The 26,825-nt window shown below is 43.5% G+C and overlaps 1 protein-coding gene across 1 annotated transcript in view; it reads right to left on the bottom strand.

Annotated features, from left to right (window-relative positions):
• LOC308327381 (cadherin-22-like) overlaps positions 1-26,825 on the bottom strand; it is a gene marked incomplete at its 5' end in the record, with an annotated part of 121,070 nt that overhangs the window by 33,157 nt on the left and 61,088 nt on the right. The window contains one exon of the mRNA XM_080780768.1: positions 22,334-22,455. Within this exon, the coding sequence (XP_080636894.1) occupies positions 22,334-22,455 (122 nt within the window). The remainder of the gene's footprint in view (positions 1-22,333; positions 22,456-26,825) is intronic.

Here is a 26,825-nt window from a genome sequence, read left to right as displayed (position 1 = left end):
TAACTCATTCTATGGTACTCCTAATAACTCATTATATGGACACCATTGCACAGAGTATAAATTAGGCTTGGCTAACCGTATAAAATAGCCTACAGTGTTATGTAAACCAATGTTCCATGGTTGATGTACCGTGTCCTCATTCACTCTGCAAAGGGATGTTTGTTTTTGCAGCCTCCTCTTTTTTTATACCTCTATTACGTGTTTGGCTTTTCATGCTGCTTCAACATTGAGTTCTGCTTTTTACCCTCCAGCAGACATTCACTGGGTATATAATATACTACTAGCTGTTGTGGGCAGATACGACTATTCCATTTCCAAATAAAGTCTAAATGACTTGAGGCCTAACCAGCAGATTCCAACATGAACTCTATCTCTAACCTCTCACCTCCCCTCTACCAACTTGAAGGCATTTGAACTCGACTACACTAGTGTTACGGTCCTTAAGAACTTGGCTCGAACACCAGGACTTCTAGTGAAGAAAATATATTAAATGAATGATAAAATAAAAAAAAGATAAGGTTACACTTTCCACTTCTCTACCTGACTGTACCGGCTACCAGTGCGCTACCCTTGTGAAGTTGCGCTTCCCATGAAAGTTGCATAGCACTTTCATAAAAGTTGGCAGCAGCTGTCTAGGAACTGACAGTTCCCGTTTCATTCCCCAGCTCATCCTGACTTAATGAAAAAGAGTCCTTGTGCAAGACACCGAACCCCTTACTGCTCCCAATGAACAGATCAGTGCCTTGCATGGTTACCTACTTGCCCTTGACATTGTTGTGTGAATGGGTGAATGTTATGCATAGCTGGTTCACGCTTTTAGCATTTAAAGCAACAACAGTGACCTGTGCTTGAAGTCGGACTAGGGTTGGGTGACGATACGAATACATCGTCAATCGTGAATATACAAATCCAATCGCCGAATATTTTTATTAGGCGATTTTTCGGGACGATTTTTAACCTTTAAGTGTGAGCAACATGTGAATCAATTTGGGCCAGGAAAGTAGTAACAGCGGCAGTTATAATGGTATGGTCCCACTGAGTCCCCGCAGCCGTGATGCTCAGTTGCTCTCAGTGACTCACAGTGTGAGCCGAGGGACCGAGCCGAGGAAGGCTACTGTTACTGTACTGTAGCCTACATGTTGTTTACGCTCCGGAGTCCAGACCAATGCAGTTTAATAATATACAGTCACAACAGAATGACAATGCTGTCTCGTGTCTCATCACAATCCCAATGCGCCACCCGTGAAGTCGGGGGGGAAAAAACAGGCTGATAGTGTTGTTAGTATAGATGAAGTTCAGTGGGTTGAATCATTAGCTACACGCTAAGCTAACGATCCCTGAGCCTATACTGTATAGGCTTGGGGATCGTTAGCTTAGCGTGTAGCTACTGACTCAACCCACTGAACTGCATCTCCGCCTGTAATCCAAGTTATTTTTTTATTGACAACGTGAACGAACCCCGACACCAGCGCTGCAAAAATAGACAGATCTACAAGCTCTCAACGCGTAGCGAACGGTGCTGCAGAAACGGGCAGGACGCGGCGCCTTGAGAGCCTGTGGATCAGCAGCAGCATGTGGGCGCGCCTCTGAGCCTCCAACGCCGGTGCGGGGAGGCAAGACTTCTCCAGGAGACGTTACTAGGGCAGGCAGGCTACATGTTTAACACTGTCACCAGCCAGTGGTTGTGATGTTAGCTTAGCTTGCAGCTGCTTGTCCGTTCCAACTTCACTTCATCTAAACTTATTTCTTATTTTGTTACCCCGTGGCTGCGCAGTTGTGCTGCAAAAACAGACGGATCTACAAGCTCTCAACGCGTAGCGAACAGAGCTGCAAAAACAGGCAGGAGGCGGCGCCTTCAGAGCTTGTAGATCTGGCTTTTTGCGACCTGCAGTGAGCTGTTCTCACTTTACTTTTATGACACGAATACATCGTTAATCGCCGATTCTTGGTCAGACGATAGGCGATTGAATAAAATTGGCATATCGCCCAACCTTAAGTCGGACACAAAGAAATATCCTCTAGGAGGAACTGCTGGGCAAACAAATGGAAATGCAAGCTGTCCCCCAGAGACGCCTCTCGCCTCAACGGAGGTGAGAATTCATCCACCCTTTCATCCCACCAGCCCTTTAGCAGCATCAGAGCACAAGCTGATACTGTACAGTAGGTGACGTTCACACCCAAACTGTGCAATCTGTTTCCTTAGTAGTGGAAACAGTAGTATGGCAAAAGAGGAAGAGAAGACACTGTAGCTATAGCATGTCAGTGGCCAGAACACAATCGATTGATTGATCATTACAATAATGATGATATGCTTTGTGGAAATAATGTAAGGTGCTGTCTACATCAGGACGTATTCTGCGTTACCCGCACAAGTATTTAGCCACGCACATATTTTTACAGTGCATACGGCAGGCCTTGTTGACGGATTTGGGAGAGATTTTGAAGGTCTGGTTCCAAAAATGAACCAGTATTTAATGTGTAAAATCCATGATATTTACATTGGAATGAATGCCCACTTATTATGTGTGTGCAAAACCATAGCTATATTAAATTGTTTATAGGATCAATATAAGTAAATTAATATTACGATAACCCTTCCACAGTAGTAGCTTTTTCATATTTTCTTTTTGCTCATTTACATATTTAAATTTACAATTTCAGATAATGTGAAATACAATAAATCATTGTCTTCGTGTAAGTAATCAACTGGGGAAGTTTCATGGTGATAACTAGTATTAATTATAGTATAGGCCTACTGTAGGTGAAAAAATGTGTGATAAATATGGAAAAGCTACCAGTACTCCTGTGGAAGGGTATATTAATCCTAAACAATTTAATATACAGTAGGTATAAGTTTTGCACACTCAATTCATAATTAAGGTTCCAATTTTGGAGGTCTGGCTCATTGACTAAGAACTGGTTTCCGAATGCTGCCAAAGTCCCCTCGCCCCCTCCAAACTAACCTCACGACACCAGGCTTTCCAACTACAAAACAACTGAGGTTGCAGGTTCATGACGAGCCTTTCATAACCGCCAGATCACTGGTATCAATTGCTTAATTGTTATTTATTAATGTGTATATTGTATGTGAATGAATGGTGTTGTTTGACCGGTGAAGGGAAGCCTTTGTTGTGCTAAATGGTTTATTTCACCATAACCACTTACATAAGTATCACAGCTATTTTATATTTGCACATAGTTGTCTATAAATCTCTTCTCCGAAAATAGCCGATCTGCAGCTTGTAGATGAGACAGATTATCGTCGGTTTAATAATAGTCGGTTTGCACCCCCACAGATGTATAATAATCATAATAATAATAAACGTGGGCCATGAGATACTGTATGTCTGCAGATTTTCACTATGGAAGCATTACATGTGTAATATGTAATTATACATGTAGTGTATAATTACATGTAATGTACAGTATAATTACATGTACCCCCCATCTCATTACTGTAGAGCTCCGTTTGAGACATCATGGAATTAATTTAACTCTTGGAAGTCAGTAGTGATGTGTCGGTCATGAACGACCGAAAACAAAAGAACTAGTTATCTTTGGTGAACGAAACCGACCCGGTCACTTCGGTGAACGATCCGTTCTGAAATGCAAATGACGGGGAGTCGCCCGGCTGCTCTTCTCATTCAGTGCGAGGCTGCGAGCCGGAGCCTGGAGGGCGGGGCCGTGCTCTCCGTCTCCGGGCTCCCACAGCGCACAACAGTTGCAGAGGAGAAGTGGGTGGTGACTGGTCATACTGATACATTGACCGGGGAGACCGAAAGACCAAAATGCATATTTCGTTCTTCGGTCAAAGTTTCGCTCTTCGTTCAAAGTTTCGTTCTTCGTTCAAAGTGCTGTAACAGTATAACCAACCGGGATAAGGGGTCGTGATCGGTCATACTGATACTGGTACATTGACCGAGGAGACCGAAAGACCGAAATGCATATTTCGATCAAAGTGCTATAACAGCATAACCGACCGGGAGAAGGGGGTGGTGACTGAACGAAGTGCTGTAAACTAACTGTGAAGTGTGTACGAATGACTGACTTGGGTCTGACATTGTCTAGCATTGGAAACCCATACATTTTTATTTCACGGAAGAGTGACAATCAAACAAAGAGTGACAATCAAACAATAAGAGTGACTGGTTATTAAATTAGCTCTCTTCTGTTTAAATGTACTACTATTATGGTGATATTATAATAATATGGTGAAATTATACTATTATGGTGAAATTATATCAATGGGAAATAAACAGGCTATAAATACAGTACATACCAAAAAATATATATAGTATTTAATTCTATAAAAACATGAAAATAGATTAGGCTCCTTCTTTATACTAATAACATTAATAGCATAGGCTACAATTCATATTACCATAATTGGTTAGTATAGATTAAATATAGGAGGGGCTCAATAACCATGGAAACTGAAGGGATGGAGGGTAGAGGAATGGAGTTAATCAATGATAATATTTTATTCATGGATATAAATTATATATTTCCCCTCAAATATCTTTACCAACATTGTTAATGTGAAATGGTTTCTATATGCTTATTTATTTAAATTGTGATAATTGCTATAGCTATTGGAGCTCTGGTGGTCCCAGACAGACAGGGGACGTGAAGAGGAAATTATGCCCGGGTAGAAGGCATCATGACTGGGGGTGACTGGGAGGAGTGACTGGTGTTGACATCACGGATCGTCTGACTCTGCCAAAACGGAACAGTTACCCTTAAAAAAAACACATCCATTCAGTTTCATTGTAACTAAAATCATAATTCATATTTTTTTAATACCGTATTTAGCTATAACAATCGCAAATGTTCGATGCTAATTGACAGTGCTACTCTGCTACTACCATAGACTGTAGGGGAAAAAATGACTACTCCTAGCCGCACCGACTCGTTCGAGTGACTGGTGGGTCCGTGCCATAGAGTATGGTCCGTGCGGGAGATCCTATAGCTTACAGCAGTAACCGCGCAAACGACCGAAATGAACGAAATGAACGAACTGAACGGATCTTTTTAGTGAACGACCAAACCGCTCACTGAAAAGAACGAAAGTTCCCACCACTAAAGAACGAACGATGATTAGAAGATTAGAAGATTATCCGAACGGTAACAGGTATGGTCGCCCCTTTTCCATCTCGCCCCACTACTCTACTGCTCTCATGCACATAATATGAGACTGACCGAATTCAAACTGGGCTACTATGAATCTGTATTTATATGAGACCGACCAACTTCAAACTGGGCTACTATGAATCTGTATTTATATGAGACCGACCAACTTCAAACTGGGCTACTATGAATCTGTATTTATATGAGACCGACCAACTTCAAACTGGGCTACTATGAATCTCAAGTTTGTTAACTTTTGAATCTGTTACCAGAGCCCGGTCTCCCAGTAAATCTATCCTGCTATTGAAATTAGCTACTGGGAGGGCCAGCAGACCACGTCACTCAGATATAACCATAAACAAATCCATATGTAATGCAGAGTAATGTAGTAAGAGAGTGGTGACACTAGCGTTGACTCCCATTGTAACAATGGAATGCGGACGTGCTCGTTCTATCTCAATGGGACAGTTCCAATGTTTGGAACTAGCACCCAGCTTTGCGGCGAGATCAAAGTGTGTCACCACTCTCTTACTAGATTACTCTGATTTAATGGTGGTAGTGTCACTATGAACATAACATAACTATAAACAACTATAACGACTATAAACTGTGTATCTATCTGTCCATTAATATAGTCGTTGCAAAGGTATAAATTGTTTGCCTGAGGTGGGAGTTCTGGTCTGGTTTTGGTGAATATTAAGTAGTTCCGGTTATTTGGCGAGGGGCACTGGGGGCCACCCATTAAAAATGTATTAATCCACACAACTAGCGTTGTCTGTATTGATGACCTATTTCTACTGTCACACGCAACTATGGTTTTGTGCTGCTGCTGGTGTAGTGATACTGGACACAAAGACATAGTGGGACCAGAACTCCCACCATGACCATAATAACAAAGCTTCTGTATAAAGACGAACAGTCGGATGAAAATAGTGACAGTTCCAAGCGTTCACAGAACAGGTATGAAAGCCTAATTGAAAACCTGAATCAAAGCTTAATTGTCCGCTGCCCACCAGCTTTCAAATTTGCGGCTTATCAGTGTTGCAATCGATAGCAACACTGATAAGTTGAGTCGACACAATTTGTACAATAGCTGCAGTATACAATGTTTTGTCACTTGTTTTTCGTAGGATATATAGATCATGATGATAATATGTTACAATAAGGTGTTGTAAAGGTGTCCAAACGGTTTCTCTTAGATAATAAATGCAAGCCCTTGAGCTCACTGAGGTGTGCACTGTCCGTAGAGCCTCTGCGTACAATTCTCAGAGTAGAGAAAATGATGTGAAGACTCACACCCTTTATCATTCTGTACCATCCTTGAAATATTACTTCTGCGTCCCGTTTATGTGGATCCTATATGTGCATTCATGCAGATGCACCTGTGCTCTTGCACGCCCGCACACAGACACAAGCACAAAGCATAATGACGCAAACCATCTGTGACACAAAATCGAACATCTTTCCATGCACACATTACCAGTGAATCGACAGCGATGTGTTCACGCTGCAGCAGAGAAAGCGTTGTACTTTATGCTCGACCAGCAAATGGCTGACTGGGTCTCCAGACTCTCCACTCCACTAATCTAGCATGAACTTATATTAAAATTGGCTAATTAGTCCTTAGGCCGGGTGAGATATCGTTGCCCTAAAAAGGGACAAGACATATGTGGTATAATTTTGTTCGTCTGACATCCAGGAGTGTTAAATTGTGTGATAGCAGTTTCAGAAGGGCAGCTGAATATTATTTTAGGGGTATAATCTGATTATGCAAAACCATACAATTGATTATTATCTAAACTCCAAAATCATTCACTTTTATGCACATTTCTGATGTTTGTACCATGGATGGGCATGACCAACATCATAATAGAACAACAGACATGCTGAATTATACTTCTTGTAGCCATACCGGGCAAATCCAAAATTAGTCCTTAAGCCGGATATATCGTTGCCACAAACCATGTGATTTTTGTGTCAAAAATGTCAAAATGGCAGCTGATTACTTGTTTTTGGCCCTTATATCTGATATATGATGAAAAAAATTGTATATAGTGAAAGGCATAACTCAACGACTAATTTGGATGATTCTGACATCAAAGTATACATTTTATGGGGTGCTGAGTTTAAGAGGTGACTGAAGCAATTCAAGTTCAGGGTCATGTGTCAAAGGTCAATATCAAGGTCATTTTGGATCCAAAATGTCCTATAATACTACACATGTCTTGGGTTGGTTTTGATCACATCTTCTCCTGTCTACCTCTGATTCGGAAGCCGTAGATTAACGTTGCACAGGTTGTGAAAGAGCACCCTCTATAGTAAACACTAAAAACACCAAATTACGTCTATAGATGTCAATGGCTGTATTGCACTATGGAACCTCTTCCTCATCAGAACTGTCCTGTTCAACTGTAGGCATTCAATCTCCCCCCGGTGCTTGGTTTGTACAGTTCTGGAGTTTGCAGAGGTCTGTACATCTCAAACCATTGCTGATAAAACTGCAGTTAGGAAGCTTGCATACTTGTGCACATTCACAGGCCAAAAGCTCAAGGACTACATCTGGTGCAGGGGCTGTGCGCATCCACTGAATTGCTAACTCTCCACCATCAACAGTTGTCCATCGACTATGGGATCTGGTGCAGATGGGTGAGTCTGCAGAGAGAGAGAGAGAGAGAGAGAGAGTGTGTGTGTGTGTGTGTGTGTGTGTGTGTGTGTGTGTGTGTGTGACACTGCTATCACACAATGTAGCACTTCTGGATGTCAGACGAACAAAATTATACCACATATGTCTTGTCCCTTTTTAGGGCAACGATATCCGATAATAAGGCCTCTGGCCTAAGGACTAAATGGGTGGATGGTGGGTGAGTGGATGCACAAACACATGACAAAATATGGTGTACATGCACTGGAGGGACATACGTTAGTACAGGAATACAGGAAAAATGGAGATCCCACACACTATCCTCACTTACTACTTGAAGACAGTGTGTGGGATTCAAAACACAAACACATGAATCAGACATAACCAATAACCGTCCTATCCTATATTAAAATTGGCTAATGGGTAGAGCCCTGGCAGCAAAGAGGAGAGAACAATCCTCTTGTTTTCAGTTGAAGAGAAAAATCAACAGTATTTCTATGAAGGAATACGAGCATCAGAGGATGAGGCGAGTCATGATCTGTTTTGAACGACGGTGCCCTTGCATCGTCTCAGGGTCCTGAGCAAACCACAGAGGCCAATGTGTGGGAGTTTATCGAGTGGCAAAAGCTCTCTGAAGCACAATCACCTAATTAAATTGCAAGCGGTTCCCTTGTCTGACCTCCTTAAATCTCTAGCATCATTGGAAAGATGGACACAGAAGACTTCGCCAAAATTATCCCATCTGTGAGGCCATCCATGGGTCAGAGGACAGCAAGGGCAGCCTCTTTCTTCTCGGAAGAAGAAATGGAGTACTTTCACACGACGGCTGCAGCAACATAACTTGAAAAGGAAGAGAGGCGCTCAAAGCAGCTGTGTCTAGGATTAAGCCATCAAAGTAAAGTAAGTTAAACATTGAATGCTGTAATTGAATACAAGTATTCAAGGCTATAGCGTTGGAATGCCTTTGTTCATCTGCTGGTAGGTCTGTGTGTTTTTCCTGTACTGTACAGTATGTTTGATTCATCATTCAAGTCCATGTCCACAGCCTGGCCTGGTGTGGTTCAATTCGTCAGAAGAATCATCCATGACCTTGTTCAATAAATTCATATTATTTTAGAACAGTACCTTTTCTACCAAAAACAGACATTTGAATATTTATGGAGATAAGAGGTTTCTGCCTGACAGCATCGATACGCTGCTCACTTGCATATTGTCTGTGTATGAGTTATTCAGTTTGTGGGTGGAGGAGGTGGTTCGAGGTCCCTAGCATTGGCCCATTCTACTAGCTCTCAGAGAAGTGGAAGAGGTTGAGGAGGCTAAGCATGAGACGTTCCGTCACGGTGACCCACCCGGCCAGCCATGAGACGTCTTGGCAGAACTGACAGGCCTCCCGTATCCCCCAGGGCACACTTTGTATTTGGCTTCCTCCCTGCACACACACACGGCACTATATGGTATCTGTCCCTCTGCATTCAGTCAGACAAATACCACAAGGTGGGCAAAGAGCTGTCCAAGAGACCAAAGTAATTTTCACGTGTCAGGTAAGGTTAGATCAATGAAACAAAACACAGATGATGTGGGACATCAGCACATTCACAAATGATGAGGGTGCATGTGAAGTAACATGAGAGTCGGGTCCGCGTCAATATGCCGACGGTCCATTGGTCCGATCGACAACCTACCTCAAACCCTCACCCTAACCCTAACCTCCCCCGGGGCAGACACCTAAACCTAACCCCAACCCTCTCCCGACCCCCAGCGCACCTGGGACCAATGCTCCTTCGGGGCAATGGTCCGTCGGATCATGCTTCCCATGAGAGTCAAACATGATTTTATTGTCTAACCACTTAAGCTATATTTTATAAATGTTCATGCTCAAACTAGGGACACCAGGTTTAACCCATTCTGACCGGGCACCCATTTTGGTGTTAGCATCATGTTATGCTTTAGCTATTGAAAAATAGCAGATCTACAAGCTCATATCGCGCCACCGAGTGGCGCGATATGAGCTTGTAGGTCTGCTATTTTTGAAAAATCGAAGAACGACTGACATTTTTATAATCTGATCTCAGGTCAGAATGGGTTCATCAGACCAGTGTGTGTCCAGTGGAAACCTCGTATGAATCTGATCTCAGGTCAGAATGGGTTAAAGTGGTTGTTAGAATAACTTTGCAATGTCTGTTACATTCTGCCATTCATGTGTGGATGAATGTGAACGGCGTGTTGTAGTACTCCAGTCCGGTCTAGAGTCCACATTTTAATTTACTCGGTCTCGTCTCGGTCTCACACATCGTTTTATTTGATCTTAACTTGGCCTCGGACCAAGGGACTCGCGACTCTCCCCCCACCTAGTCCAATCGAGGCTCACAACTCACTACAATGCAATGAGACATTATACCCACTAGTCCTTACCCGTTCTGAATATATGAACAGCAAATATATATATAGTAAATATATATATATATATATATATATATATATATATAATATTAGTGGTCCATGACATGAAAATGATGTTTGACAGTCAGCAATATTGTTGCTTATCCGAGATGTATTTTCTGATTTTGTGACTTTATCTGGCCTGTTAACATTTTCATAGACCTGGTTGCTTGTTTCCCTCTCAGTCAATGTGGCAACCCTGGTGTTGCTAATGTAGCACACAACAGCTAGTAGCAGTAGTAGTAGTAGTAGCTATGTAGCAGCCTTCTAGCTTCATGTTTAAAAGTATTTTGCGCAATTTATGTCCCCGAATGTATGGATATGGACTTATGGCTCCATCGCTGCCTCTTTCTTTAGTAGAAATAGAAATTTAACGTGTTGCTCAGTGTTTAGCGTCCACGCGCGCGCGCGCGCACAAACACACACATACACACACACCGCCTCCTGGCCTGAGAGGGTTGGAGTGATGTAAAAACAATATTTGTACAGTGAAATACATCGGTAAAATCGGTAAAATGTAACCTAGCTGGATTCTGGGAGCGTGCAGATTTATATAGAGATGTGTGCTAATAATGTGGCTCGGTCGGAGATAGACGACAGACAGCACAGCCGTTTACCCCCATTTATCCGTCTATTAGGAGCCACACACACACACACACGCGGCGCCAAATTGTATAGGGCACATTTTGTTGTGTTGCAGCGGTAGCTAGAGGAAGCATGCCAGTGGGGTAACGGTGATAACGGTGGTCTGTGATGCAGGTGTCGCTAAGGGACCGAGGTGCGAGGTTAATTCACTAATAAATTAATTATGAATCATTAATGTGTCAAATGGGGAAAAGGGCTCCGTTAAGACCTCCATATAATTATGGTCCATGCCTGTGTGAAAAGTGGGAGTGATTCGTGCAGTGAATGATGAGATAAGGCGCTGTCAGTGACATTCAGACAGACAGACATTCAGACATTTGCTGAATTATTATTTAGATATTATGAGGAACCCATTCACGTTAACGTTATAAGACATTATAAGCTGTCTGGCGCTTATAGACAGCCATCTTGAGATGAGATTCAATTTATTGTCAATGTACAGTACAAGTACAGCACAGCATCTCACCAATGGTGCAAACATGTCAGTAAGGAGGATACATTATTTACAGTAGTACAGTAGTAACAGTAGCAGTAGTAATTTAAATAAATAAATAAATAAATAATGATATGAGAGCAGAAGAAAAAACATGATCTGTCCATATTGCAAGTAGGCCCAGTGCACAGTGTGCTAAACTAAGGTCCAGAGACCATGTTCGACAAGTCCAGTGGCCATATCACACAAGTCCACATAGTGTTTGTAGACTAGGATGTGTCCAGAGTCTCGGATACGACAGGGATGGTGGATGGGTTGGGGGGAGGGGGGGCTGACACTGGAGGAGGGAAAGGAGTGGATGAGGAGTTTAGGTAGATGACAGTGAGGGAATAAGCTGTTCCTAAGTCTGCTGGACTTGGAACCAAGGCTCCTAAAATGTCTCCCAGAGGGGAGGAGGGCAAACAGACTGTGGTTGGGGTGAGAGGGGTCCTTTATGATTTTATGGGCCTTCCTCAGGCACCGACTGTCATAGATGGCCTTAATGACAGGGAGAGATATTCCGGTGATGCGTTGGGCAGTTTTCACCACCCTTTGCAGTGCCTTCCGGTCAGAGGCTGTGCAGTTTCCGTACCAGACCGTGGTGCAGTATGTGAGGATGCTCTCGATGGCACAGCGGTAGAAATTCCCCAGGATCTGAGGAGATAGGTTTTCTTTCCTCAGTCTCCTCAGAAAGAAGAGACGCTGGTGGGCCTTCTTGACCAGAGACGCGGTGTTGAGGGTCCAGGAGAGGTCCTCAGACATGTGGACCCCCAGGAATTTGAAGCTGGGGACCCTTTCGACCTCCGCTCCGTTGATATGAATGGGAGCATGAGTGACAGCCCTAGTCCTCCTGAAGTCCACTATGAGCTCCTTGGTCTTCTTTGTGTTCAACGCCAGGTTGTTGTCGGCACACCACGACGCCAGATGCAGGATCTCCTCCCTGTAGGCCGTCTCATCATTGTCTTTGATGAGACCCACCACCGTTGTGTCATCTGCAAATTTGATGATGGTGTTGGTGCCGTGCATAGGGGTGCAGTCGTGGGTGAAGAGGGAGTAGAGAAGGGGGCTCAGCACACAGCCTTGTGGGACACCAGTGCTCAGGGTTAGGGTGGAGGAGGTGAGGTTGCCTATCCTAACAGACTGAGGCCTATCAGTGAGGAAGTCGAGGATCCAGTTGCAGATGGAGGGAGTGATGTCCAGGTCCTTGGTTGCCACAAGGTCACCAATCTTGTTAAGTAACGGAGTGTAGCTGACGTGTTTTCAAATGACAAAAAATAATGACAATCTGGTGTCGTTCTCGACTCGTTCTCGACTCAGGCTCGACCCCCTCCAACACTCGGTCTTGACTCGGACTCTCCCCCCTCAGACTTGGTCTTGATGGACTCGACTACAAAAAACGGCGGTAGAGGCAACCATGCAAGGCACCAACTTGTGAACAGTTAGGTTCACTGTCTTACACAAGGACACTTGGCCCATAATGGCAGTATAGGAATGGAGACGGGAACCTTCCAGTTCCCAGATGGCCACTCTACGTGGCATCCCCCTACACCCGAAAATGCCTCTTTCCGTGACTCTCTGGCACGTCTGAAGATCCACCTGCATGAGTCCTAAAGAGGTAGCGTGTAATAAAAGGTGTGAAGCTATTTGCCACTCTGTGTCGCGCCCCTGGCTTGAACTGTGTCTCTGAGCTAAAGCTGCTTAGCTTCTGTCACCGGAGCGGCGGAGCCTTTTATTCACTTCTCAGGCAGCCTTCTCCCATCTCCCACTGGATGCGCTTTGCCTCTGAACACAGAGTACGCTAGTGTTGCCAGCCCCTCAAATGGGATCAAACCCAACGCAGTTAAAAGGCTTAGGCTAATCTAATTTTCTCTGTGGTTCCACCGAAATACCTAGAGCTGAGCTGAGCCTCGGAGCTGACACTCCACTTGCGACACAGGCTGATAGCACAGTACAGGAGAGGAGTCAATGGATAGATCCTCATTAGCCCAGTCAAATCAAGGCTGATTTGACATGTGTGCATGCATGCGTGTGTGCAAACTAGTGATGTGCAGGTCAACTTGTTACCTACAGGGCCTACAATACACACAGATTTCCAGATTTGGGACAGAGAAAACATATTTCATGAACAGACACAGCGTGGGTGCATGAGATGTCCATATGATGATCGTCACTGCCTTGTGTACAATTCACTCAATTGGCTGCTGCCTAAATAAAGACGGCAATTACATTGGTTTCTCAATTTATAAATGCATTTACTTTAGGCGCCCTTCTTACTTGAAGCAGTATTTCGACATCATATCCACTAAGACATCTACAAAATCCTTACTTTAAATCCCCCAAATCTCCAATGTGGTTGGATGGAGGTCTTTCTGCTACATTTGATTGGAGCAATCTCCCTCTATCTCTTAGATTCTTCTCATCATTCAGTAGCTTATATTCACATCTAGACTCAACTTGTCTATGCTTCTAATCTGACACGCACCGTGGGGTTCTTTTAGTTTTTGCCTGGAGGTCAAATCAGGCTTATTATTTTGCCAGTGGGTGTTTAAGCTACCAGGCACTCCCGGAGATGACGGGGTAGTAGGGACTACTGTATAAAATTAACATATAAACCTGTTTAGCTATACACCCCACACAATCAGACAATCAGAGTGAGACAGAGTTATATGAGAGAGACAGATAATTTCCCTCCTTCCACACCAAACAGTATTGTTCAGTCGGCAGATGAAAACATATTTTTGCCCATGCAAAGTAGCCTGTAGTGCTGGTTTGCAGTGTTGCCATTTATGCCCATTATAAGCAAATGGTGTGGTGGTTGGTGGGGTAGGTGCAGCCTAAGATTTAGACTCTCGTAGATGTATTTATTCTGACGCCATCTCTCTCGTCTCCCCTAATGAGTGAAACTGGCTGTGCAACACTGACCGCTAGGGGCACTGTTGCACATTCACAATTGAGGAAAATCCAAGATGGATGCCAGATTCTGAGACAGAGTGGATCAAAACACCTTTTTATTGAAAACTACGGGCATATGCTTGCCGTACACTTACCGGTGGGGCAGCAGGGAAAGCACCGTAAAATGTGCATGTATGTATCTATTTGTATCTCTGTACTGTATGTTTTGTGTATTTGTGTACTGTATGATTTATTTAAATGTTGTTTGTTTTAGGGCCGATTCATACTCCTATTTTAGAGCCGAATAAAAGTCGGTTCGGCTCTGTAGTGCCTACAATGTGACGTCATTTGAGGTTCGGGAGGGCGGGTACCGTCCTAAAGTCGGCTCTTCGGTGCTACTGAAAACTTCTGACGAGCCGGAATCATTTCGGCACTACAGCGCCGAAACAGTGGTAATAGATGTATAGAGCGGCTGCATGTTGCTCAGTGCACTGGTATCCCCCCCCTCACAGGCTCACACACAGGCAGCGGGCAACTCAAGACAGGAAAGATTTTTTTTTCTTTTTCTGTAGTTTCCAGTTTACCAAACTATAATACACAAGTTAGTGACGGTGTGGGCCCTATAGTGAATACCCTTGCGCAGCGTGAGGTAATTAACGCCAGCTGCAAACGATCAACGGTCTTTAATTGTGTGATTAACGGATTATAATATAAATCATTTTGGGCCAAATAAATACAATACTGGGCGTTGGGGGGTGCGTCAGCTCGGTCAACGTCGAAGTCCTCCACATCCCCAAAAATAATCATTCGTGCCATACTCAGCCTGTCAACAGATTGTTTTAATTCAAAGTGGTATTTATCCTGTGAAATGTTTATTGTCATCCCGTGTATCTATAGTGTTGTGTCCACATGCAACGCCTTGTGAGCTTACTATTTTGAGCTTCGGTGCACACTCACCATGAATCCAAGCAGAGGTCCTCACAAGTAGGCTATAGGTAAAGCACCGCCACCACCTCAGTGCAATGGCCCGTGCGCTAAAAAGTTGAGATCAAACTGCCAATCTTCAACAGATTGTTATAATTCCAAATGGCCTATACACATTTTTCATGGGTGGATAAGTCATAGAGTCAGAGAAAGGAGAGATGGTAGGGTAAGCACTAAGCCCTGTTAGCCATGCAGCCTATATTTCATGAGCATGAGCTTGTTAGGCCTGCACTCTCTCAATTATGGATTTTCCCAGCGGTTAATTTCACTGATGTGTACAGCCTTTATTCAAATAGTTGCAAATGTATTCATAAAAAAACTGAGCACATGTATTTTTGATCTATAAGGCCAAACCTCATTTGAAAGAATATATTCAGAGTATATGACAGCCTTTTAAAATCTATATAATATTAGAATTTTACACAGCTGTGCTAGCAGTCTGTTTGCACAAATCTAGGTCAAATCAATTAATTCATACCTTTTAACAGACTTACTGCTTTTGGAGGAACGCTCCGCCATAAGGAATGTAATAACCTTCCGCTCCTGGCGGATTGATCCGTCAGATAAGCTTTATTATCGCTATCAAACCCGGTTTTTCCGAATTCTTGCGGATGCCATTTGGCCTCAGGGCCATGAACACAGCCTTCGAGGCCGCCAAGACCGCGCTGGCCAACGCAGCTCTGCTCGCGCACCCGTCTCCCTCTGCCCCGGTCGCAGTTACAACAGACGCCTCTAACGATGCAGTGGGGGCAGCGTGTGAGCAGTGGGTCGGTGGTGCCTGGCAGCCGCTGGCCTTCTTCAGCAAGCAGCTCCGCGACGCCGAGCGATACAGCACCTTTGATAGAGAACTGCTGGGTCTGTTCCTCGTCACCAGACACTTTAGGTTACTGTTGGAAAGGGCGCCAGTTCACCGCATTCGTGGACCACAAGCCACTGACTTTCTCCATGGCGAAGACGTCGGAGCCGTGGTCTGGGCGTCAGCTCTCGGCGATCTCCGAGTTCACCACGGATATCCAGCGTGTGGCGGGAAAAGATAACCTCCGACTGCCTGTCGAGGGCAGTTGCGGCGTCCGTCCACTTGGGGCTTGATTATGCCACCACGGTGGCAGATCAGGCCACGGACACGGAGATTCAGGACCACGGGTCGGCTCCTACCGCACTGCAGCTGGAGAACGTGGTGTTCCATGCTGCCAATGTCACTCACCTCTGCGATGTCTTCCGACCGGTCAACCGCGCCCCATGGTGCAAATAAAAAATACACAAACCTGTGGATTGACGCCCTCTATACTGACAGTGACGTCAGGACTTCGGTGCTCTCTAAGTGAGACTTTTCTAAGCAAAACTTCAAACATTGCCTGTTTTTTGTTGTGTTTATAACAACGGTCTCAGTACTGATCTGGTTCATTATTTTTTAAATGCAGGGTTTGTGCAGATGGTTTTTTTTTTGGGGGGGGGGGGGGGGGGTGAGTGAATAGCAAACAGCGTGGTTGACGTTAGAGCTGACCTGCACAGCACTAAATCCAAACTAAAGCAGCAAACGGTGTCAACCTCCACTCTATGGATATGTCAAAAAAAGACTTGTTTTTGTTCTCCATCACTGAACAAACAACAACACAGGAAGGTCATTTACATAATACTGGCTTCTGAATGCAGGGCAAGAGACCCCTCAGACAGTTAACAAACGTAACATTCACCAAATATATATGCACTACAGCCATTTTTGGGTGTAAAATAAATTAGTTTGCTTCAAATTAGTCATACTTAAGTGCTAATATGAATGATCCCTGCTGGGTTTAGCTTGACATCATGTACTGTACCACAGCATGTTTCTTCTGAGTGATGTGTTAAATGCATGATTACTTAATACAGCACTCACTACATCGCTCACAATGTGATGCATTGGGGGCTTTAGTTTTTTTTAAAGCAATTTTTCTTTACAATTTGAGTTCATTGGGCCTGGTGTATTGGAGTTTTCTGAACATGATCTGAAATTTGAAGTGGTTAAAACGTAAAAGATGTCACAGAGGCTTGACAAAGTGCCAACTTGTCAACCAGTAGTGGTCCAATACCCGAACACAGGATCTAAATGACCACCTCCACCCAATGCAGTTGTAGGCCTACTAGTTTGCTAACATGTCATAATAAGCAAACATTCTGCAATTTTTGCAATTATTTCACTGAGTTGGTGTAGAGTGAAAAAAAAGGACAGGGCCAAATACACAGACCCCTGGCGGCCTTTACCGGGGTCTGGAATTTAAGTGGTTAAAATTATATTCACTGGATGGATTGAAACGTTAATGCCCTATATATAGAGAGATAAGCCAAGACAAAGGCTTCCCATGCAACGACATCATGTTAATTGATATATTTCATCCACATGCTCATCAAACAGATAGCATCCACCTGGCACAGAACCTAAAGCTGCTCTGCTCTCAGATAGTGTCAGATGTACCGTCTCTTCATCGGGAGATTTCTAATGGACAACAGAGAGAGCCATTCATGCTTCTGCTTTGAGATTATGATGAGACGAGATCATTTTGCCAAGAATATATTTTTTCCCAAGAAAAGTGGCATCTGCTTGGTGAAGATATTTCTGCAGTATATTGGGCAGATTACTCGCAGTTCAAAGCCTGGTTCAAATCAAAGATTGAGGGTATGTGCGTGCATAAAGTGAGTGGCAAATCGAGTGGCAAAAGTGAGTTTAACATTGTTTAACGTCATTTAATCCTCAGATTGGACTTTTCTTTGCCTCTCAGTAGGCGTTCCCGCATAACTTCCGGGTATGATGATGATAATGATGTCATGAGCATATTCTCTATTTGCAAAACCATGATATACAACTGTGTCGGACAACAACAATAGCAGATCTACAAGCTCACAACATGGCATAGTTGCAACGCGTTGTATAAGCTTTTACATGGGCCATTTTCAGTGTGCGACATCATCTTTTGAAAATTGCAGCGGCCTGCAAAAAGGCCTCTAAAAGAGAACTTTGTTATGACTTAATTTGCTGCCAGTCGCTCTATACGGGGAGATTTGTTTTCACCCACCAGCGAAGGGTCTATATATGGCTGGAGTAATTCATTAATGGATTGATTGGAACTCGATCAATAAAAATAAAACCCTATCCCTGCCACAAAAACAGAGCGAGAAACAATAAACTACCACTGTATAGCTCTGCTGCATTAAAGACAGACACCTGCACAAGGCAAATCCCTGGGTCTATAACAATATTACATTCTAAAACATTACAGACGGACACCTGCACAAGGCAAATCCCTGGTCTAAAACGTTATTACATTCTAAAACATATCCCGGCCATCTCATTTTTCATTATTATTAGCTTTTGTTTTGTTATATCATTAAAACTAAAAAACAAGAAGATGGAAGAGAAGGCATTTTCTCAAAGGCTCAGTCGGTTGTATTCCCTCAGGGGTGAGAATGATCGCTGGAAAGTCTCTGACCCCAGGCTAACACATTTTCAATCTCGGCAGTCAAGTCTGACAGAACTCCCCAGAATATATATTAAAAGGACAAACACAGGGTTAGAGAGTGAAAGACCACAGGACTGAGACACTAAGTGCAAAACCAATTTTACGACAGACAGACAGACGTGTCCCTCCAGGTGTGCAGATCTTTCTCCCTCTGGCCCATAATTACTCTGTGAAATATTTAAGTGCATTCCTCTCTGATGAGAACATTAACGATACCTTTCTTCGTTTACAATGCTGCGAGCACGACAACATTTATTTTTTTTGCCAGAAAGACTAATTGTCTCTGTATGATTAGGAGTTGAAGGTTAATGTGGCCTCGTCTAGATGGAAGACGAAGACGTAGCAAGGTGAGAGTGAGCGAGATCAGAACAGACAATGTTCAAGAGGAGGGGGGGGGGGGGGGGGGGGGTGAAGAGGCAGGTGGTGGGGTTGCGAAGGCACAGAGAGGCTATAAGCAGTAAAGTCTGCAGATCAAGAGGAGGGGAGGCCTAAGCCTCATTACACATGTAAATGTAGCTTCCAGCATGGAGGGCCCCACTTTAATGCCTTGCTTTTTTAATTATTCCTCTGCTCTGCAGATATTAATTGGGTCCAACTGAGCCTCGGGCCTGTTGACTAAGTACAGCGAGTAAAATACCGTTAATGACTCTGTCCATTTCTAAAGGTGATTGGTGGGGGATGCAGGAGGTATTATACGGCTACTAAACTATTAAACTACACATGGACTGTTCTTCAGACAGATCGATTGTTTTTGTGTTGTTTAGTGACGGCCTCTAGAGATTTCAAACCATTTTTAACTTAAGTGACCCTGTCGAGGAATTAAATTTGATAATGCATTAGGCACCATTTAATACAATTATTATCCCTGGGACCCCCCAATCTACAGTGTTAATTAAACTCTGAGAGAGTTTAAATGGTTACAATATCATCACGGTCCATTTGGTTCGTAACAATCAACCATTTAGCTGGGGACCTCTGTTTTGACAGCCTCTACAGTTTGAACAGTGTCAGATAATGTTGTACGCACAATTCATTCTGGAGTTCTTTGAACTTTATTAACCAAATAAACCAAACGTTATGATATATCTAGAACAACTGATTTTGCCTGGATAGCTCTAGCTCAGTAGGGACACAACGTCATGGGTTCAAATCTGAGTACAGACAACTCATTATTGCACAATTAGCATATAATATAGTCATGTATTTATAATGAGCTGACTATGAAATTATTAGAATTGTGCGCATCCTTCGCAGATAGATCATGTACTGGGGTTATGTAAGAGATGAAATACTGAACGATGTGTTGCGTAGCGATCCCCTTGTGAACTAGCACACAGCAACAGCTTTGGCAGTCGTAACACGACGCTGGAAACCGAGATCCCCCGAAGCCTTATTTATTTAAACCAACCATATTGTTGATTTATACAGAAATCCAACATTGAAATCGGACTTTCAATCTGCATCTTGCATCAAGAAACGCAGAATAAATCTTCCTGTTTGGGGTGAAAAAACGCAGGGAACCACTTTCTGGCACCCAGTTGTGGAAAAAGTAAGCCCATACATGGAGATCCCAGATGTCAATATTGGCCAGCAACTATACATCTGACCTCAAACCCTTAGATCTCCATATATGGATATATGTCAGAACCTGTTCGTTGGTCCTTCCCCATCCATCGTTGCTCTTCGATGCCCAAAGTTATTAGTGCAGCCACGCCCAGCAGCCGGCGAAAACTAGAGTTCTCAACAGGCCCGAACATTAAGGCCCAGCCCTACCTGGGCCCTCATTAAACCCTGTACACTCAAGACACTCCATATATGGCCAGTACAGAATTCATTCCACATTGTTGATCTGACCCCCCATACCAAAGCACCAGCGCTTGCCCAGCAGTCTGCTGTCATCCAGGCGGATGCATGCATGCGACCTAGGGTGAGGTCGCCGTCAGGTGTCTTACTGGTAATAATAAAAATCTATAAAGTAACTAGCAACTAAAGTTTTCAAATTAGTAAAAGTACAATATTTGGATCCGAGATGTAGTGGAACAGAAGTAAAAGTATTGGAAATTGGAAATACTAAAAAAAAACTAAACATTTCACTTAACTGCAGTACTGCTGGCACCAGTACACTTGGCAAATTGTGCCTTCTTTGAGTTGAGTTTCTAAATTGCCTCTGGAACAAAGTGTCAGATAGATCATGCTGTCCAATTGGAAAAAGAGCCAAACCAGCAGCATGCCATAATGAAACAGTTCAGACAAGCGAGGCGAGGCATGGTGATTGGCTGTCGTAGTAGGAAGAAAACAAAAGAAGAAGGAATATCAATGACAAGGTGATTGCTCTACAAACACCAGTACCTGGCAAGACCCTGGTGGAAGTACAACGTCTGAAATGATTTATCAGAGGTGGATACATACCATAGACTTCACCAGAAACAGCATTTCCTATTTCGGCACAAACCGTGTATTTCCATATTTCAATGTTGTATGTTTGTCATATTACAGTGTCACACGAAAGTTGCAATTTAGGTTTTTTTGCGGTGCCTAACCACTCCAATGAAAAGGTGTACGTATAAATGCATCCATGTATGTCGGCTTGAATGCGGCAATACCGCTCTGTGACCTAAAGTGGCACTGTTGAGCTGCCTAGTAATGGGGCGAGTCGGACCAATGCGTCATCGGAATAATGGCGCTGACCCGAGTTAATGTGACAAAACAAAATATATCAAACATGCCTAAAAATATAGTGTCTATGGTGCTCAAGTGAAAAAAGGGATCTTGTGCAGCGCGTCAAACCGGCCGGTTGCCTTAATAGTGTGAGATTTATAGATTTGGGGGAAAAATAATATATTAGTTCTAAGCTTTTTTTTTTATCAAGAATTGATAACCTTTTGTTTTTCTTCAAAAGGGCACATTGCAGTCCAGAGGGCAAGGGCAGGTGGTAGAAGGCAGCACGGGTCCATAAAATTGGACCCGGTCCGAAATCTAAACCGAACGGCTATGGATCCGAGAAACATTCTAATTGGCGGAACCGGCTCCGAAAGTTTTGGATCCGGTGATGAAACGGAGCCGAGAAGGATTTGACTGTTTGGAACCGGTCCGACCAAAACGGCGCTGATCCGATCCGATATACAGTAGATCCGGACTCATAGTGTGTTCTCTGCAATATTATATGCTCAACATGACATGAGACTGCTCTATGAGCGACGTACGTGCACCCCGCCGCCTCTCGAGACAGCGCCGCAAAGGAGGAGGGGGGTTGCAAACTTGCATAGGCTATAGTGCATTTTAGCGCACCGACATTCTTACCGGAGCTGTTGGCAATCACAACAAAACTGTCCCACATTTTTCCTCCGAGGTGTAAAGCCTGGTGACGTAAGGTTAGTCCCACCTCGCTCGCTCAAGGGGGTCGCCATGATTGCATTAATATAGCCAGCTGTGTGTGTGTGTGTGTGTGTGTGTGTGTGTGTGTGTGTGTGTGTGTGTGTGTGTGTGTGTGTGTGTGTGTGTGTGTGCGTGCGTGCGCAAGCGAAAGAGAGAGAGAGCGCTCTCGCTCATGACATACAGGAACCAAAGGCACCAAAGGCTAGGACAAAGTGCTCACAAAGCCATCGTGATTCTGTTTCCGGACCATTTTGAAAAGCCTACCTGACCAGGCTTGGCGTCTTCACAGATGGAAGCTTCATATGGCGTTGCCAGTTCTGGAGGATTGTCATTCACGTCCAGGATACGGATACTGACCACTGAGTGGGACATCATGGTCTGGTTATCTAGAGAAGACAATGAGACATCATGGTCTGTTATCTAGAGAAGACAATGAGACATTGGGGTCTGTTATCTAGAGAAGACAATGTTGAGGTTTTTGACTTTTACTCCACTACATTTATTTGAAAACTTTAGTTCAGTCAGGAAAACTCAAGAATGGATGGAATATATATTTATTGAATATAAGATGAGCAATATATTTATTATGGTTTGGCGATGTATTGGATCTTGTTTTAGGTACTCAGATCAAGCGCATCAGTCCCGACCATAGGGACTCTGAATCCCCCGTACCTAAACAGTAGATCCAAAACGACAGGTGGTAGCTGGGGTGGAGGTGGGTGAGCAGCAGGTTTGTATACAGCAGCGCGCTGATACAGCAGCAGCAAGCAAGGAAGGAAGCAGGAGGAGGAATGCAAACCTCCAGTTAAAGTAGCCGGTATGAAGATGGAGTGAGTGTGTGATTGGCTGAGTGAATCATGTGAATGAGAGCGTGATGCTGAGGCCCAATTAACGGCCGGCAGCAACTGCACTGAGGTTCCCTGACTGAACTTGCTCTGCGCATGTCTACGACAGGCACAAATGCGCATTTACTAGTTACTTTGTAGAAGATGAAGAAAGAGAATTTACCACATTTTGTTAATTTTCTTGTGAACCTTTCTTTTGTTTATGCACTTTCAATGCTATCCTCTCGCATCCATCTTCAGTCCTATAGTAAGCCTTGAATTTAGAGTGCAAACTTCTCTATATTTTGACCAGTGAGTCAGACATCATTTCCATCATGAGGCAGCCAGTTGAGGTTTGGCATTGGTGCTGAGGGATAAGAGGGTTTTAAATCTCAAGACTCCCAAAGTTCTATCCATGACCTCAATCACTTTCTAGACAAACCTTAAAGCTGCAATCTGTGAGATTCGCCTCCTACCCATGCAGGATACAAAACCTGGATCCCCCACGACAGCACCTTCATTTCTACTGTTGTTCTACAAGTTGGCAAACGACTCAACGAGTGACACATCGCCCCTGTGAGCCCATTTTCACTCCCGGGCCTTAAAGGACCACTTCACCACTTTTCAACCTATCTTCATATAATAGGTCCTCATTAATAATCATGATAAAATGGCAAATTTTTTCCTACTCAGTCTGTGTCTCATAGGAAGCCTGTGGGCAGTTTAGAAACCGTCTTCCAGTTACATCATCATTAGACAGATTTTTTACAAAAATGGTTAGATTTTCATTATCGTGAGAACGATGGCTTCCATTTTCGCATTGCTAGAAAGCCTGCAGTTTCTATTAACTAGTATTCCCCATCGATGATGTAACTGGAAGAACTGCCCACAGCCCTCCTATGAGACACAGACTGAGTAGAATAAAATGATTGATTATTAGTGAGGATAGGTTGAAAAGTGGTGAAGTGGTCCCCGTAATTGCAATAACCACAGGGTGTAGATATGCTGGCTAATTACAGCATAGTTTACGTGTATAACAGTGTACAACCAGCAGCTGTTACCATGCGGTTCATGTACTTAATGCACTTTGAGTAGCACTTTCAAACCGAGAGGATGACGCCTGGGTAATACTTAACTGCACACAGTTGCGCGTGGGACGGGTGGTGTGCACAGAGAAAAAACCGCTCTACAAGCTCACTACAACACGTGCACAACAAGTATAAGTCATGGATCACAGAAATAGGGAAACTGGCACATACTGTAATATACACAGTGGTGGAAAAAGTACTCAAATGTTTTACTTAAGTAAAAGTATCAATACTGCAATACAGAAATAGTGGCATGAAAATGTACTTAAAGTACCAAAAGTAAAAGTACTCATTATGCATAATGTCCCGTTTCAAGTTTTCAAATACATTTAACACACTTTTGAAAATAGCAGATCTAATCAGATTCCAATTCCAATGCAGATCGCATTGGACATTGGAAATACTCAAGTAAAGCAAAATTGTGCTTAAGTAAATGTACTTAGTTACTTTCCACCACTGAATACACTGACTGAACAAATACGGACAGCAAGCAAGTAGGCCTACAAGCAAGACCAACGGATACACAGCAAACAGATTACAGCGTCACACATGGTGACGGACAGATACATCAACACATTAAAAGAATTGTGAAACTGTAACAAAAAAAAGAGGTTGAAACATCCAACCGCAATCAGCCCTTCTGGTGCTATAGAAATAGACAGACAGGCAGACAGACTAGAGGTGGTCAGTATAGAAATAGACAGACTAGAGGTGGTCAGTATAGAAATAGACAGACAGGCAGACAGACAGACTAGAGGTGGTCAGTATAGAAATAGACAGACAGGCAGACAGACTAGAGGTGGTCAGTATAGAAATAGACAGACTAGAGGTGGTCAGTATAGAAATAGACAGACAGGCAGACTAGAGATGGTCAGTCAGAAAGCCAAGCAGAGAGTAAAGTCATATTTTTACGCGGTTGTTGTACCACTTCAGACAAAATAGCTGATTTACCGAAAACGATGCAGTCATGCTTTAATGTATTAGCCATAACAGATTGTTGCCAATTGTCATAGCCAGACCAACATACTGTACAAATACAATGACTACCAAATGTTGCAAGATAGACACATGCGTGCACACACACATATACACGCACACACACACACGCACACACACACACACACACACACACACGCACACGCACACGCACACGCACACACACACACACACACACACACACACACACACACACACACACACACACACACACACACAGGGCAGAGCAATGGGGTGATAGTCTTTCCCTATCTAACTGTACAGAGCAGCCCAGCAGCAGCTAATGGGAATCCTGGTCTCATCTAATAGCATAATCCTCACATCAATGCAGGGTTTTAATAGACTGTTTTGTTTTGTTTGGTTTAGTTTTTTTCCCTCCCTGAGCAGCAGGAATATTTATGGACAGAGAGCTCCTCCAGTGCCAGATATCTCTTTTCTTCTTCTTCTTCTTCTTCTAATTTACTCCTCATGTGTTGCAGCTGCGCAGACCCCGCCGGGACGCTACATACAGTACTAATTCCTACACGGGTTGTGCTTATAACCACGCCCCTGGGCAAGTTAAGTTTACCAAGGTTAAGGTCAGGGTTAGGTTTAGGTATAGTTTTACTGAGGTTAAGGTTAGGGTTAGGTTTAGTTATAGTTTTACTGAGGTTAAGGTTAGGGTTAGGTTTAGGCTGTCAATTTTTTTCAGCGCACGCACACACACGCACACACACAATACACCACCACCCCTGTCCTCACACACTATAGGACGATTAACTATATATGTATAACATACAGCCTGTGTCTGTATGTGCCTGGGTTTTTGTGTGCTACAGTATGCGTGCAGCAGGCGTGCAGAGCGAGCAAGTGGTTTCAGCCTGTTCGCCTTTAGGAAACAGTTTGTTTTAAAATGTCACTTTGGTCAGGAGGGAAATGAGGGTATGAATGTGCTCTATCTGCCTGCTGCTGGTCTTTGTGTAGAGCCCAGACAGCCCAGTCATGCACAGACTACGCTTACGCTGTATTACAGACATTCTTCATAAGTGTGCCAAATTCAGTACAACACACAGTGGTGTCGGCATCTAAAACATTAGGTCTTGAGTTTTGCCTTTGCGAATTAATAAATTGACAGCAAGAGTCATTCTTGCCCTGATGAAGACCTTGTTGGTCGAAACAGGTTGGCAGTTGCAGTGGCACTCCATGTCTCTCATTAGAAGCAATACAGCCAAAGTAATCCCGGCTAACACTCAAATGTATACGTAGGCTATGTAGTATGTAGTACACTTAAAACACTTCAACACTACACATGGAGGTTTGACCTCATCCTCTGCACCAGCTGAGAGCTGATTTTCCAGTCTTTATTTGGCACATTTGACAGTCTTTATCGTCCCAGTGGGACAGTTTGGTTTGCAAACCATTAGTCCACAGGCTTTCAAAGTGGCGACTACAGCCCCCAGGGGGCAGTCAAAGGGGCAAATTAAAAAGGAGAAGAAACATGAAAATAATAGTTATATAAAATCATTAAAGATATAAATGTATCATTTAAAGATAATTTAATTTAAATAAATTATTAATCTAGCAAATAAAAGCTCAAACAAGTTGTGTTGTGAGGTCTCTGATAGGCTATTGTTGATATTTTCTTCTTTTTAAAGTCATTTCACAATAGGGTGAGGGCTCAGGCTATGGCTATTTGGGGACTTTTCCTCTGCTTTCAACTGCATGCAGCCTCACATCCTCTGCTCTAAGCTGAAAGATCTCCAGGTTGATCCCCACATGATCCTCTGGATAATAGATGTCCTCCGCAAAAAGGAGCAGTTTCTTTAAGGTCAACAACCCCCCCCCCCCAAAAAAACCCATCCAATTACA

This window comes from Protomyctophum bolini, assembly GCF_963924005.1.
Source record: "Protomyctophum bolini genome assembly, chromosome: 2".
NCBI lineage: Eukaryota > Metazoa > Chordata > Actinopteri > Myctophiformes > Myctophidae > Protomyctophum > Protomyctophum bolini.
This window is presented reverse-complemented; position numbering and strand designations above follow the sequence as displayed.